General features: G+C 36.0%; 1 protein-coding gene across 2 annotated transcripts in view; it reads right to left on the bottom strand.

Annotated features, from left to right (window-relative positions):
* LOC131440497 (leishmanolysin-like peptidase) overlaps nt 1–17,897 on the bottom strand; it is a 99,166-nt gene that overhangs the window by 12,819 nt on the left and 68,450 nt on the right. For both annotated transcript variants that reach the window (XM_058611817.1, XM_058611816.1), the window contains 5 exons: nt 5,906–6,037; nt 5,653–5,847; nt 5,211–5,596; nt 4,931–5,156; nt 4,682–4,869 (listed from right to left, as the gene is read on the bottom strand). In XM_058611817.1, coding sequence (XP_058467800.1) covers nt 4,682–4,869; nt 4,931–5,156; nt 5,211–5,596; nt 5,653–5,847; nt 5,906–6,037 — 1,127 coding nt within the window. The remainder of the gene's footprint in view (nt 1–4,681; nt 4,870–4,930; nt 5,157–5,210; nt 5,597–5,652; nt 5,848–5,905; nt 6,038–17,897) is intronic.

Raw genomic sequence — 17,897 nt, 5'->3', positions numbered from 1 at the left:
TGAGAGGATTGAATATTTATGAGGTGAAATCGATCTATTTCGTGATTTAATACCGGATGTTATCAAAATTCTCCACGGAACGACCGAAATTAGCTCTGCGCTTAATTCGTATTACTGTTTTTGAATTAGTTGATTCTAACAACAAAATTTCCAAAATAACTATAAAATTAGTTAAAATGTAGAATTTACTGTGCTGAAAAAAACTCTTATTTTTAGAGAATGTGTTTAGTTGGCGAATATTCTGGACACAAACCAGCAATATTTCAATCCAACACGAAATTCTCATTGACAACTAATTTCGTTATTAAAATCAGAAACTTTGATTCTATTTATCTATCACCGTCATTACTGAAGGACAGCAGTGTCAAAGCAAAACAATCCATTAAAAAGCTAAAAGGGACAGTCTTGTTGAAACTGCTCGCAAATTGTTTAGATGTTTTTCGCATGTGTTACGTAAACTGTTAGTGGAAAGTGTATTTATTCAGAATTTGTGCGCACTTGAAGCGATTGTGCGTAATAATGTTTTTACGCGGAACAGTGATGTGAATTTCGAATGTTTCACTCTAATTGTGATGAAGGTTTTTTGTATCTTCAAACCTTCCGAGCTGCGCCGTCCGGTGTACTATTTGTATTCGGTTTTTGTTTTCCGAGTGCTCAAAGTTTTCAGTGAGAATGAAGAAACAGTGATTTAGAAGAAAAAAAATTCAAAAAGATGTTTACGTTTCGTTTATGTCTTTTTCTCCAACACAACATCGTATTTATACCTGCCAATATAGGGACCGTGCACGAGGGCGTGGTTTAGTGGCCGGCGACGACAGCGCACGAGGCGGCGAGTGGATAAAATAATGCGACCATAGCAAAACTTGTAAACTGAGTTTGAAAATACTTTCTAGCGTATTTTCTCTGGGGATTTTTTTTCCGAACCCTATGGAATTATTCGCGTGTGGTGCGAACGATTGTGCAACATCGACTGACTATTAAATTTTGAATCGAATTATTCATTCTGTATCTAAATACGGCCACGTCATTTTCTGTCATTGCAGTTGGATTTGTGTCTAATATTTGTCATATTCACTCAAATTCAAACACTCGAACGATATTCTCAGCACATTAAATGATTTTTCAATCGACTTGACCGGAAACACTGAAAAATATCTTGCTAAAACATTCTAATTTCAGACCATTAGTAAAAATTGCTTCTGTGTAATTTCTTTTTATACTTTCACTCAAAGAAAATACCCCAATAAAAAGTTTAAATATTTTTTTAAATGAAGTACGTTTATCTCGAAGTTGTTCTTACTTTCGCTGAATTGCAATCATTACACCACTTGCTATTACTTTATTTTCAGAGCAAAATAGACCCAAATAATTTTCCATCCGTCAAACTTTGAAATGGGCCACAGTTTTAGATAAATTTAGCTACTCGATAAAAAATAACTGCCCGACCGTCAAATTTTAGCTAAAAGTTCAAATAATTCACAGGATGGTCCATAGCAAGAAAATAAATTGTAATCGTAAAAATGCTAGCAATCTCAGCAATAGCCAGTTTGACGTATATTGAAAATACGAGTCACGAAGCTAACAACAAATAATCATTTTATTGAAACGCTGAACTGTTTTGCCTTTCTCATATAGAAAGGTTATACAATCACTTGAAAATCGACTAGTAAAAATTGACCAAGTGTCATATGCTATTCCACTCAGTTCGTCGAGTTGGGCAATGTCTGTGTGTGTTTCTAAAAAAAAACTTAATCGATGTTGACCAACTTAGATTCAAATAAAAGGTCTCGTGGTTTTTCATGGAGTTCCTGAATTTCATCCGGATTCGACTTTCGGTTCCGGAATTATAGGATAAAGTGTGTTAAAAATTGTATACTGTCACTTAAAGAGTCGAAACTAAACAAGTAAAAATTTTCTAAATTGGTCTTGAATGTATTCCAATCGGTAGCCATTATCAGTAGACAGCCAACCAAATCGATTCCGGCTATCCTAGTTCCCGGTTCTTGAACAACGACGGCAAATAATAGTCATATACTCAAGAAAGGATCGCACTTACTTTTCTCAGAGATAGCAGTCCGGTATTCCTAATCTTAGGTTCAAATGAAAGATCTTATGCTCCTACCGAAAATTGTGCATATTTTTCGGATGCAATTAAATTCGTCGTTTAGAGTAGGATGTCAAAATCGTATAAAATCTTCAAAATTTGAATAAAAACAAGTACTGTTTGTAGGTCATGTTAGCCATACGAGCCAACTTCGATTATACTGGTTCTCGGGTTCCAGTGCCCGGAATACCTAAAATAGTGGAACTCACTTCGTTTTCTCATGGATGTCGGAGAACTGTTTCATTCTGTTGGTTATACTACATTACACCACTAGGTTCTATTAAAATTGACTATTTTATTCAGCGTGAACATATGGTAACAGTGTAAAGCTATGGTAGAGCTTTTTCGCCTATTCGCCACTAATGGCGCTACTTGTTATCGTGCACGGTCCCTATAGAAAAGACAACCGCGTCTGAATTTTTTTCGGCAGTAGTGTGCCATCTAGTGGCTAGTAGTCATTAAGGTGTTACCGTTTCGGTGACAGGGCGCCATATAGCTGCAGATTGCAGAAGCCAATTCAACCATTCATATTGGTTGAAAACAACATTATATTTCTTTAATTCAACTAAAAAATTAGTTGACTGGATATGAAGTGTGCCTTAGCTAAGAAATGACAGTACGTTTAATTTGTGAATTCAACTAAAAAAAATAGTCATTTCAACAAATATTTTATTATTATTAAGGGAATGAGAATAAAAAATCTAAATCAGCAAAAGTAAGATTTTTTTAGTTGTCTCAAAAAATAACTAACTAAAATCAGCAAATCAACTAAATTTTTCGCGAAAGTTTTGTTCGTCATTTTCAAAATGTCTACCAATTTCGGTTACCAGCACCCCAAGGTGTTCGGTTACCGGTACCCTATTTTTTCGACAAATCACGAAAAATTGTCAGTGATATGTAGAGATGCCAAGTCTGCAAATTTTTCTGTAAATTATCAAGTTTCTTAGTTCACATGTAAACCTCTTTTCGTCTAGAGACTTTTTACAGGCTTTTGAAATTTCGATTGTTTGCAAGAATTCGTCAGAAATTACAGACAAAAAATTGGTTGAATTTTTACCGATCCTTCCGTTTTTACTAGCTAAACTAATTGTATTACCTGGCATTTCGGGTGATTTGCAGCACGTGAACAACTTGACGGCTTCAATACATCCGTCATATAAATAAAAACTTTGGTTCTCTGGTTCTGTTAGCCATGGCGGCTTCAAACAAATCGTACAAATCAAGGAAAATGAACATTAATGTACTGATTAATGCCATTAAACGTTGCTTAGTGGATAAGAATCCAATCAATTCGACTGCAGCAACGTATTTAATCCCACGAAGTCGGTGGAAGATCGGCCAAATCAACACCAAAGGCATAATCATCCAAATCATTGGCCAAGAGAGCCAAGGCCAAGTCACTATCAGATAATGAAGACTTTCGTCCAAAACGCTTTCGAAATTAATAAATTCCGTTTTTTTTTAATAATTGCGGTTTTTACTTATATTTTTCTATTTTTAGCGAAATTTCTTGGGGTGCCAGTAACCGAACACCTTTTTTTGAAATGGTAAAAATTTATCACTTTTCTAAATTGTTTATAAAGTTTTTTCAATCGATTGAATCAACTTAGTTTCTTATTCAGTTTTGAGCTAGGGACTTTAGCTTTCCATTTATGTATATATGTCCGCATAATGTGCACTTAGTTAGAAGTTAGAAGCTTAAATGAAAAGGGTGCCGATAACTGAATACTCTTCCCTACTCAAGGGAGAGCAAGGATGTGAATATATAGAACGGAAAGATGAGACGTGACAAAGGGTCATTTAAGCAAGCTGAAATTTTCTAGCAACTTAACTTTTACCTTCTACCAGAGAGGTCGGGCTTAAGCATCTGATCAATGCGAGTCACCTGAATGTCTGGTATGTTGGAAAGTAGTGATGAATTACTATACTAACCGGCTTAAATGACCCTCTGTCACGTCTCACCTTTCCGTTCTATATATTCACATCCTTGCTCTGCCTTGAGTACTATCATTCTATAATGTTCAGTTCCTGTTTCTACAAAATTGTCTCTGGTTAGGTGAATATCGCAATAAGAAAAAAGAAATATTGACTACTACATTTAGTCATTTAAAAAAAGAGAAAAAGATAACATATATGAGGAAATGCAAACTACGGTCACATGAATATGGAATGGTGGGTATAGTGGTTTGAACAATATAATTCATGCAACTTTACGAGATTTTTGGTTGTTTTGGAGTAGCTCAATTCTTGTTTAATTCTGTGCTACTGGATGACGATCACCTTTGGCTGGTATGTCCGCTGGAAGATAATAGGCACCTCCGTCTTCTCTACTGTCCCCAACCTTTCTTATGCATCGGCAACCAATAACCAATCGACAAAACCTACACTGGTATCAACATATTCAGTCAAATCACAACCACTAGTCATTCAGTTTAGTTGTAAAAAATTAAAAGACCTACTATTCAGGTGAACAGAAGCAAAGAATTTGGTTAAATAAATCAACAGAAAAAATAATAGTCCCTGTCGCTTTTTTGCCAAGAAAATTAGGAAATTTAATCTTAAACACTATAACACTACCTGGCGATGTTCGTTGTTATCCATTCTTTGCAGCTTCTCATCGCAAAGTTGCAACCTAATCCACGACCCCAAGTCAATGGCGACGCCATACTATAATTTGCTTTGTACCATCCTGAATCTTCCATCAATGCGAGCGTAATTCGTGAGAATGCAGAACTTTGTGTGTGGGTTCCTGTCATTGCTTCGTTCTACAATGGAAACTTATTTAGCACACAAATTTACATTGTTATACTAAAGAGATAACATCACCTCAAGTACACGCTTCTCCCAATGTGTCAGTGCCGTACCTTCACCTCCTTGATCCTCCAATTCTGCTCCTTCGAGTTTCTGGCAACTGAAATGGTCTCTAATCTCCTTAGCAACCCGTGGTGTTACCATCATATCAATCGTTTTATTGATAAAACCACTTCGAACAGCCCAATCATTCCGTATCACCTTTTTAATAGTTTGATTACTCCACTGATGAATTTGTAATCTGAAAACATTTTTTTTAGAATAGGCATTAACAATATACATAGAACATTTGTACTTCTCGTTGAGAAATGGTTTTCCTGTATCAGGCTTTCGCGGAGTCCGAGGATTCCCTTCATCATCTCGGAAAAAAGCATATAAACTAACTGAAAATCCAAGCGCATGCAAAATTTCATGCTTCACAGTAGACAGAAGAGTTTGCAGTTCTTGTGGCTTGATACTTATACTTTCAGGACAAAGATTTGCATGACCCGCAATGGGTCGATCTAGAGCTGCTTCCTGTTGACAATGAGCTGCATACGCTACCGTAAGACCTTTATGACAACGCTCGGATTGACGCGCTGATACATAGAACACAAAATCGGCATTTGAAATTCCTGATCCCGTGACAGTACTACTATCCTCACGACAGTCTTGTCCCGTTGAATTGCAAATGCGACACACCTAAATTGACATGTAATTATTATTCAAATAAATGTATAAGTAAATTAATAATATACATCTAGATGATCTTCCGGAACCTGTACTTCACCACAAAGCGTAATCGGTTTACATGAATCAATACAATAAGTGAGAGAATTTTTCACAAACACCTGACTGCTCTCACACTTTCGATTTAGTCTTATAATCTCTTTAGTTTGACGCACCATCAATGCTTGCTCCCAGAATCGGACAGCTTCTGGAAGTATTGTATCCTAGAATAAAAAATCATTTCAAAATAATTTTCGTAAAATAACAGTAAAAGAAACTTACATTAATTAGAGCAAATTTATCGGAATCTAGTCGATACACAGATTCATCATAAACCAACAATATTCGTAGTGGTTGATCAATGCTTCTTTTTCGAATTACATGGATTGGTTCAAGTTGTACTCCGTGTACCACCTAAAAGACCAAACAAACAAAATAAATTAATTATCTAACATCCGAATCGTTATGACAAAACATGACATTACATAAAAAATTCAATTTTGAAACAATCACAAATCTTCAATCTAATTGACACCAATATCTACTTTTTGATATACTTAGAAAAATCCCTTTGTAGTACATGACGACCCATTTTCTTATATTGTACTCACTTTGAAAAAACCTTGTGATTTTACATCTTATTAGATGCACATAAATTGAGCGTCGCAGTTCAGGCAAATTTATGTCAAAAAACATTTAATATTGTGTCTTAAATTCCATGACATGAAATTCATTGAATAAAAAAAATGAACACTGATTGAGACCGCCGCACGACTTGAATCGAGAATCTTTTGATCACAAAGTACGTCCGTTGATCGACTGAACCACAGAAGCACACATCTGCTTGGCTGGTAAAAGGTGTATTTAAATGCATACAGTCGCATCGCTAGCAGAATGCAAGTTACAGTCTAAGCCAGTAGAATTCATGCCAATCGAATGAGAGAGATTAAGCCACCTGTAAAATTCAATTTTTTTTTGATTTTGGAAAAACTTACTCAGGTTGCATCCTAAAATAAAGTAAAATTAGAAAGCGTTTCCAATCTGCAAAGGACTCTGTTAAGCAACCATTGACCAAATCCAACTGTTATGAAATAGCATTCTCTAAAAAACCTTTAGGCTCGGGCACTTACTGTAAGTAGATGAGTAAGGCACATAAAATCATTTAACCAGTCGGAAAAAGTATTCATTATTTTAAATCACTCTTATTACTTTATGAATTGTTCAAACAGTCTATTTCCTACCTTTATAAAAAAATGGTTTCTTCTACAGCTTTTCATTGCCATAAATACCGTGTGACATCATTTTCTTTTGAACTACTAATTAATCTCACTTCCCATAGGAAAATTTGTCAACAAACTTTGATGACAATATTTAACTGGGACCGGGACGTAGTAATAAGTATACTAACCCGTTTTACAGATCACAATCAAGAGCTTTTTCAATTTCAAGGTTAGACAAAAAAAGGAACGTCACAACAGTACAGCCACCTGTAGATTGCGTCACTGATTTATTTCCATAGCTCAATTAACGACTAATTTGTTCCATTTTTATACGATAGAAACGCGCTCGTTCATATCACAATGAAGCACTATCATTATAGCTATGCTCACTCATCAGCGTTACCACTACTTATTCGGTTGTGTTGTACAATTTCACCAAGCCAACTAGTTGATATTCGGTAAAATTTAAAATTCATCGCTTGAAAGTTTTCTCCATTCGTTGATAAGCTGCTGAGCTTGATCATTGAATACGAAAAAAATATAAATCAAACCGTGCGGCTTATGCCACGAACGCTGTTTCGGTGATGCGCTTCATGATGTAACTTTTAGACGCAGCGACTACTAATCTATTTCATCGAACCACAATGTCATTAGCAGTACCTTTACTCAATTTATTTTTGACTTCATGATCAAATTTAAAGACAATAATTACGAAATTAATATACATTTCTCTGGATAAGTACGCTTTTCTAAAATTCATTCAGTAATATCTTCATATTAATACAATATCGCAAAATTTACACCACAAGTCGTTGAAAAAAATCTGAACATTCCAAGTACCTGGTTCCTTCCGAAAAATCTTCCGTTTCTTGACCAGTTCATAACACTGACTAAAATTGTTTTAAAATTGTACCATTGAAAAGTCATTACTCGGTTTTTTTTTCAAGAGAAATATAGATACAGATTACTGTTTTATTCTACAGGGAACAGAACATCAACGATAAAAAACTAAACAATCGATGCAAATAATATAAAAACGATTGTAACAATTGAAATAGAGACATTGAAGTCTCATTCATTGTTAACATATTCTAAACATCAGTGAAACCACCCTTATTGAGTGAATAGTGATGTATCGGAGCAATTATATAGACACAATTGGTAGTACTAACACATCATTTACAAGACACCGAAAAAAAGCGATTGAAATTGTTTTTAAATTGATTAGTAACCACTGAAATGACTACAAAACTATTAGTACTATGAGAATATTAAAGTGAAAAAAACTACACGGAACGACCGAAATTAGCTCTGCGCCTAATTCGTATTACTGTTTTTGAATTAGTTGATTTTAACAACAAAATTTCCAAAATAACTATAAAATTAGTTAAAATTGAGAATTTATTTGCTGAAAAAAAACTCTTATTTTTAGAGAATGTGTTTAGTTGGCGAATATTCTGGACACAAACCAGCAATATCTCAATCCAACACGAAATTCTCATTGACAACTAATTTTGTTATTCTTCTTGTCGTGACCTTCCATACATGAAACTTCTTTATCATTTCATTAAATCCATTGGAGTTCCAATTTAAATTTTATTTTATGTTAAACTGTTTTCTCTTCCATGAGTTCAACCAATAGCCAACTATAGGATATTGAATATAAGTGGTGAACTGATACAAACAATCCTGAAATAGTTATAAGATCATGTACAAAATAAATGTATTTTATTTAATGTAATTTAAAATAGCAACTCGCTTGATAAAAACAGTGTTTAGATTAACTAATGAGTACCAACATACTAATATGATATTCGAAATGTATTAGGTTTAAACTACTATGTATTGTGGATGCCACGGCGAAGAAAAACTTATGTATATTGCCTATGAAATAAACGTATTTATGAAAAAAAAAAAAAACTAATTTTGTTTTTAAAATCAGAAAATTTGTTTCTATTTATCTATCACCAGTTTATTACCCACAAAGTTCATGAGAAGTGACAAAACAAAACAATCCATTAAAAAGCTAAAAGGGACAGTCTTGTTGAAACTGCTTGCAAATTGTTTAGATGTTTTACGCATGTGTTACGATATATCCATATATAAATTTCTAAACCGGTATGTAAAAATGACGTAAACTGTTAGTGGAAAATGTATTTATTCAGAATTTGTTCGCATTTGAAGCGATTGTACGTAATAATGTTTTTTTCGCGGCACAGTGAAGTGAGTTTCGAATGTGCACTCTAATTGTACATGTCAAATGATGTTTTTTGTATCTTCCAACCTTCCGGGCCACGCCGTTCGATGTACTACTTGTATTCGGTTTTTATTTTCCGAGTGCTCAAAGTTTTCAGTGAGAGAGTCGATTTCGCGAAGTCGAATGAAGAAAACAGCGATTTAGAAGAAAAATGTTCAAAAAGAAGTTTATGTTTCGCTTATGTCTTTTTCTCCAATACAACATCGTATTTATACCTGCCAATATAGAAAAGACAATCGCGACTGAAATTTTTTTCGGTTGTAGTGTGCCATCTAGTGGCTAGTAGTCATTACGTGGCGTTATTTCGGCGACAGAGCGCCATATAGCTGCAAATTGCAGAAACCAATTCAACCATTTATGTTGGTTGAAAACAACGTTTTATTTCTCTAATTCAACTAAAAAATTAGTTGAATGGATATGAAGTGTGCCTTAGCTAAGAAATGACAATTGGTGAATTCAACTAAAAAAATAGCCATTTCAATAAATATTTTATTATTATCAAGGAAATTAGAATTAAAAAATCTAAATTAGCAAAAGTAAGATTTTTTTAGTTGTCTCAAAAAATAACTAACTAAAATCAGAAAATCAACTAATTTTTTCGCCAAAATGCTGATATCGGTCTTTCCGTGTATAAACGGTTATGTGCCCTAAACACAAACATAGGATAACCCCTAAATGATCATACCTGAATCGGCCAACAACATTTTCGTTTGGCACGTTAGTAGAGCCGTGGTACTTCGGTGCAAAATTTGATTTGCAAGTAGCAACTTTACGTCTGAATAGTCGAAATTTGAACATAACTATCTGATTAGTCGTTCAAGTTGAAGCTTGAACTGCTCTGCACTGACGAGTCTAAGGCGAAACGTAAAGAAAAGTAAATACAGTTACGTGCTCTAAGCACAAACCTAAGATAACCCCTAAATGACCATGAGCATTACCCAGGGATAGTGAATTTTTGCATTTCTCTGTAGAAAGGTTTTAGAATTGCTGGAAAAACCGACTATCGAACGGAGCCTCAAAGACCCATAGTGTTATATACCAATCGAATCAGCTCTGCGAAATCGGAAAATGTCTGTATGCATGTGCACCTTTTAACGATTTGTTACGCGCAATTTTCTCAGATATGTCTTAACCTACTATTTTTCACTTATAACTTAACAAATATACTTTTCCTAAAGCATGGAAATCTTCTTTTCTTGTACCAATATTTAAATCTGGTGCAAAATCTAACATTCGGTACTACCGTTGAATAGCCTCATGCAATCCAAAATTATTTGAAAAAATTGTAAACGAAAATTTTTTTCATCAACTTAAAGATGTAATAACAAACAAACAACATGGTTTTTTTAAAGACCGCTCAAACTATAACAAATCTCTAAGAATTTATGACATTCACTCTGAATGCAATGGACGCTGGCAACCACGTAGAAACTCTTTACACTGACTTTAGCAAAGCTTTCGACCGTATTGACATACAATTACTTCTATACAAACTACAAAAATATGGCATAAATCATACCCTTCTGGAATGGCTCAAATCATAGTTAACGAATCGTGTACAGGTAGTTCGCTTCCAAACATACTGCCTGAACCAATTAATGTAACTTCTGGCGTATACTTAGGGCCTCTCCTCTTCATTTTACATATAAATGACATTTCCTTCTTACTCAAAAATCTAAAAGTGCTTATATATGCAGACGACATGCATTCATTAAAGCACGCTGCATGCTCATCAATATACAAACACTTGAAGAACGCCGCGACCTTGCAATGCATAATTTTATCAGCGACATTATTTCTTTATTTTTATGCCAAATATAGCCCAATCAATCGAATAATGCGCCACTACAATCAATATTACGAACATCTTGACCTTGGTATGTCCAAAATGAAATGAAATTCCAGCTTAGTCATAGAAATAATGCATAGTATTTAAGTAAACATTGAAAACCATTTATATGTAGTCTACATTTGCTTGACGAAATAAAATAAATAACCGATTTCAACAAGCTTAGTCCTTCTGAACTGTCAAAGATGAATCTGAGTTTATTTTGTACGTCATGATAAAAACCTTCTTCTCGTATGTTTACTGCGAAAATAATGAAAGGAGACCATGTAACTGATAATTACAATTATTTTGGCCATGTTTTCGATAGTAAAATCATGCATTTAATCTAAAATAAAAAATGTTTATTTATCGAGTATTTTCCATAAAGCATCAAAACGATATGGTAAAATTTGATGTCTCAAAACATGGAACCACGCATATATTCGAAGTCTCGCCAGATAAAAGAAAATCAAACCTTTTACTATGTCCGCTGTCCTTCCCAAATGTTTTATTCAAAAACACAAATTTATCTTATGATTGCAAATTATCTTTACATTAGAAGGGAAAGTTGTCGGAAACCGGATGAACTGTTTTCAATGCATTCGAACGTTTCATTCGCAACAATAAACTAACGAATCCAAACCACTGCATTTTGTTTATTCGTCTGTAAACAAAAATGGAACCTTTTATTAGTACGAACGCTGTTAATACACGTACAGTTCGAAACTAAAATCGCATAGGGTAAGGGCTCCCTATTTCATCTCATTTGTAAGAACGTCGCCTCAAAACCCCGATTTACTTACTTTTTTTTTTTTTTTTTTCATAAATACGTTTATTTCATAGGCAATATACATAAGTTTTTCTTCGCCGTGGCATCCACAATACATAGTAGTTTAAACCTAATACATTTCGAATATCATATTAGTATGTTGGTACTCATTAGTTAATCTAAACACTGTTTTTATCAAGCGAGTTGCTATTTTAAATTACATTAAATAAAATACATTTATTTTGTACATGATCTTATAACTATTTCAGGATTGTTTGTATCAGTTCACCACTTATATTCAATATCCTATAGTTGGCTATTGGTTGAACTCATGGAAGAGAAAACAGTTTAACATAAAATAAAATTTAAATTGGAACTCCAATGGATTTAATGAAATGATAAAGAAGTTTCATGTATGGAAGGTCACGACAAGCAAGAATGTCGCGAACTGGGACATTGGATAGTCTACCTTGGGTACGCAAGGAATTTATTAGTTGAGATCTGACATCACGAAACTCCACGCATGTCCAAACAACATGGTCAATATCGCGGTAACCTTCGTCGCAAGCACAATGATTAGTCTCGGAAAGTCCAATTCGAAGGAGATGTGCATCTAACGTGTAGTGATTGGACATGAGTCTGGACATCACACGAATGAAATCTCTACTCACATCCAGTCCCCTGAACCATGCCTTTGTCGATATTTTAGGAATAATTGAGTGCATCCACCGACCCAGATCATCTTTATCCCAAGAAGCTTGCCAGCTGGCAAGTGTTCTTTGGCGAGACGCGCTATAGAATTCGTTGAAAGCAATCGGTCTCTCATAAATTTCACCCTCAATAGCACCACGTTTGGCTAAAATATCGGCTCTTTCATTGCCTGGAATGGAGCAATGAGCCGGAACCCAAACTATTGTGATTAGATAATTATTATTCAATATGTCGTTCAGACACTGTTTTATTTTACCCAAGAAAAACGGTTCATTTTTGCCAGCAGCGTTTGAGCGAATGGCTTCAATTGCACTCAGACTATCTGTGAAGAGGAAATAATGGTTTGGAGATAATGTGACGATTACATTCAAGCTATAATGAACTGCTGCTAACTCTGCTATATAAACAGATGCAGGTTCTTGAAGCTTGAATGAGGCCGAAACATTATTGTTGAACATACCAAACCCTGTCGCTTCTTCCATTCGCGATCCGTCCGTGTAAAACATTTTCTCAGAGTTAATATGCCTGAACTTACTTGAAAATATTTTTGGGATTTCCATAGAGCGTAGGTGGTCCGGGATTCCACGCACTTCGCGCTGCATGGATGTGTCGAAAAATAAAGTTGAGTCAGGTACATTTAGGAGGCTGACACGGATAGGAATATATCTTGAAGGGTTGATTTCCTGTGACATATGGTTAAAATATACTGTCATGAATTTTGTTTGAGATCGAAGCTCGACTAGTCGTTCGAAATTATTAATTACCATGGGATTCAGCACATCACATCTTATTAGCAGGCGTGATGAAAGCTCCCAAAATCGATCTTTTAATGGAAGAACTCCCGCCAGAACTTCAAGACTCATTGTATGTGTCGAATGCATGCAGCCTAAAGCAATTCGCAAACAACGGTACTGAATTCGCTCAAGTTTGATAATATGAGAATTTGCAGCGGAACGAAAACAAACGCATCCATATTCCATCACTGAAAGTATCGTTGTCTGATACAATTTTATTAGATCTTGCGGATGAGCACCCCACCAAGACCCTGTTATTGTTCGAAGAAAATTTACTCTTTGTTGGCATTTCGTTATCAGATACCTAATGTGTCCTCCCCACGTGCATTTGGAATCAAACCACACCCCGAGGTATTTGAAAGTCAAAACCTGTTCGATTATTCTTCCCATCATATGAAGCTGAAGTTGCGCGGGATCATGCTTTTTTGAAAAGACGACCAGCTCTGTTTTCTCCGCAGAGAATTCGATACCAAGATGAACAGCCCAAACGGACAATTTATCTAAGGTATCTTGCAATGGTTTTTGCAGATCAATAGCTTTGGATCCAGTAACTGAAACCACGCCATCATCTGCCAATTGTCTTAGTGTACATGGGGTTACTAGACAGCTGTCAATGTCATTCACGTAAAAATTATAGAGGAGCGGACTGAGGCATGAGCCTTGCGGGAGACCCATGTAGCTAATTCTGATTGTTGCCAAATCGCCATGTGAAAAATGCATGCGTTTCTCTGACAAAAGGTTGTGCAAATAATTATTTATAACCGCTGGGAGTCCATGTTGGTGGAGCTTGTCTGAAAGAACATCAATGGAAACTGAATCAAATGCTCCTTTAATGTCTAAAAATACAGATGCCATTTGTTGCTTTTGAGCGAAGGCAATTTGGATGTCAGACGAAAGTAATGCAAGGCAATCATTCGTCCCTTTATTTCTACGGAAGCCAAACTGAGTATCTGACAACAAACCGTTCGTCTCGACCCAAGTGTCGAGACGTCGTAGAATAATTTTTTCGAACAATTTTCTGATGCAGGACAACATCGCAATGGGTCTATATGAGTTGTGATTGGAAGCTGGTTTCCCCGGCTTTTGAATGGCGATAACTTTCACTTGTCTCCAGTCAGGTGGAACAATATTTTGCTCAAGAAACTTGTTGAACAATTCCAACAAACGTCTTTTTGCGAGGTCGGGCAGATTCTTCACCAAGTTGAATTTAATTCTGTCCAATCCAGGAGCGTTATTGTTACAAGACATGAGTGCTATGGAAAATTCCATCATTGAAAAGGGGCTATCAATGGAATCATCATTTGAAGAAGACTCCCTAACAATGCTATGCGTAGGAACGGAATCTGGACAAACTTTCCTCGCAAAATCAAATATCCATCGATTCGAGTACTCCTCACTCTCATTTCCTACGTTACGATTCCTCATTCGTCTGGCCGTATTCCAAAGAGTGCTCATTGAGGTTTCTCTTGACAAACCTTCCACAAAATGTCTCCAATAGCTGCATTTCTTAACCCGAAGTATGTTCTTGTACTTGGTTTCTAAAACCAAGAATTTTTCAAAATTCTGAGGAGTTCCTCCTCCTCGTTTTAAAAACGTCTTGAAAGCATTTTGTTTCGCGTGTTTAGCATCTGAGCACTCTTTGTCCCACCAAGGATTTGGAGGTCTTCTGTTAGACGATGGACCAAGAAATCGTTTGGTTTGGGCTTGTTCTGCGGCCTCCAGAATCGAACAAACGAGGAAGTCATATTCTTCAAGTGGGGGAAGCTCTTCCATTGAAGTTAAGACACTTGAAATATTACTTTGGTATTTAATCCAGTCAATATTTTTTGTCAAATCATATGGAATATTAACTGAATTAGCAATGCCTTTGTTACTGCTAATTGAGATGATGATTGGTAAATGATCGCTACCATGTAAATCAGGAAATACTTTCCAGGTGCAATCTAGTCGAATTGAAGTCGAACAAAGAGATAAATCTAATGCACTTGGACGTGCAGGAGGTCTTGGGATCCGTGTCATGCTACCCATATTTAGTACCGTCATGCTAAAATTGTCGCAAATATTATATATTAGAGATGATCTGCTATCATTGTAAACGGAACCCCACATCATTCCGTGCGAATTGAAATCTCCTAAAATCAAACGTGGAGCAGGAAGGGCTTCGACAATTTCATTAAGCTGTCGTTGTCCAACTTGAGCTCTTGGAGGAATATATACCGAAGCAATGCAAATGTCCTTTCCTTTAATGTTTATTTGACAAGCAACAACTTCTATACTAGAAGTCGAAGGAATGTTTAATCTATAAAAGGAATAACATTTCTTAATTCCTAAAAGCACTCCACCATACGGGGAGTCTCTGTCGAGACGTATAATGTTAAAGTCATTAAAATTTAAGGCTATGTTTGATGTAAGCCATGTTTCGCACAAAGCAAATACATCACATTTTTGACTATGCAACAAAACTTTAAATGAATCAAGTTTTGGCATGATGCTTCGACAATTCCACTGCAGGACAGTGATTGAATCATTTGCGGCGGATGATAAATTATCCATCAAATGATACAAAACCTGTAAGAGCTGGCCATTGAGCTGATAACTGTTTCAAAAAAGTTCTAGCTATTGGAAGGAATGCTGTTATGATGGTCTTTAGAGGTTCAGAAATATTGAATGCAGCGAAAATCCATTCTACAATTTCCGAAAATTTCAGTAATCCTGTTGGTGAATGTGAAATGGAGCCCACTGGATTATTGTCTTTTCTTGAGCTAGTTCCTGGATTGGTTTGTGAATTTGACAAACCAGGAGGCACAGTTTTTGGTTTTAAATTTGGCTTTTTAGCTTTAACACGGGGATCTTTTTTTGAAGGTATAATTTTAGGTGTCTTTTTTGGTATTTTGTGGTTTGTTAATCTCCTCTTAACAGACCCTTGAGGAGTGACAAACGAGGTATCTTCACTATTTCCGTCAGAGTCAGATTCCTCTGGCTCCGCAAGATTTGAAAAACCGTTTTCGGTTTCCAAAGGGGAGACATGTATGACCGTTTTGAGCATTTCTGCATATGTGCGCTTAGACCGTGCTTTTAAAGAAAGCTTCATTTTGTCTTTACGCAGCTTAAATGCAGCGCACACTGAAAGATCATCATGAGGGCTTTCCCCACAATAAACACATTTTTCAACATCTTTATCGCAAAGATTATCCTTATGAGGCCCTTGACATTTGATACATTTGGACTTATTACTACAGTAAGTAGCTGTATGTCCGAATTTTTTACAGTTCGTGCAATTCATAACATGCGGTACGAAAAGCCGAACAGGAAGACGAATTTTATCGATATAGACATGGCTAGGCAATGCAGATCCGGCAAATGTTACGCGAAACGAATCTGAGGGACGATAAGACTTTTTTCCATCGACAATAGATGCTGAGTACAATTGTTTGCACTCGAGTATCTTAACTCCCTCAAGCATGGAGTTTTTAAAACGGCCAACTCCATTTTTAAGTAAATCATCTGCTGTCAGACTTGCTTCAGTCACAACACCGTCAATTTCTACCTCCTTCGATGGAATGTAAACTCGATATTCAATAGCAAATAATTTACAGGTTACAATATCGTTTGCCTGTTTCAAGTCGTTAACTACAACTCGAATTTTATCTCTATTAACCTTACAGATTTCTTTAACTTCAGAGAAATGTGATGTCAAATCCTTTGTAATTTGCATCAAGTTTAAAATCTTTTCTTTTTTTCGAAGATAGACTATCCATGGCCCAGTGGTACCCTGTGGATAATGTTTAGCCCTCGGAGTATTTAAACTTTTACTAGTATCCGGAATCGGATTCGGATGATCTTCCATGAGATCATCCATTACATTAAATTTTTTTTGTAAATTAATAATACCAAAATAAAAACTTATGTTTAGTAAAATTTCAGATATAAGAAATAAAAAATAAATTAAATTAAATCTACCTTGTAGCTGATGTCTCTGTTCCTTTATCGTGAAGAACGACGTGAAGCTCTTCCAACGATTTCCAATTGGCAGTCTTTTGCTGTTTCCAATTGGCAGTCTTCTGTCGTTTACTGCTATCTCAGTTGCTCTGCCGTCGTTGTGAACACCACTGCACTTGCTGTACCTGACCCCAGGTACAGTGCTTTTGCTCTTGGTGGCGATCAAATGCGATGCTTGCAGTGTAGCACCTCGCGATATATGCCGTCTCTTTTGATCCTACGCAGCGTACAAATTCTGGTACCTGGTAGATCAGCACTGGGTTGCTTTAGCACCTCTGTGCCTTTGCACCCCTTCGTCTTCGCACCTTTATGCGATGGCACCTCTGTGACTCGTCACTTCTATGCTCTCGCACCTCTGTGTCTCTACACCTCTGTGCGTATGAACGGGATGGCCTTCGTTGCTAGCTTTCCAGTCGGGAAACGCCCCGAATATTGCGTTTGCTATGGGCAGTTTAACTACCTGAAGCTTAGAATTGTCTCGGTAGCAGCCGTTAACTCACGAGCCAGTACAATCGAAACACAACCTCTTCGCTTGAATGGTTTTTACTGAATGACCGATTTACTTACTAAAATCATTTTAAATAAAACCAAAAACGGAATTGTTACTATTTAGGCATTAGACCTTCTTAAAACAAAATGCAGAGCCAGAGATGCCATTTATACAGATTTATCTGTATTGTATAGATTTTTGCGTTC

This window comes from Malaya genurostris, chromosome 1 (genome assembly GCF_030247185.1).
Source record: "Malaya genurostris strain Urasoe2022 chromosome 1, Malgen_1.1, whole genome shotgun sequence".
NCBI lineage: Eukaryota > Metazoa > Arthropoda > Insecta > Diptera > Culicidae > Malaya > Malaya genurostris.
Note: the sequence above shows the minus strand (reverse complement) of the source record. Positions and strands in the feature narration are given on the sequence as shown.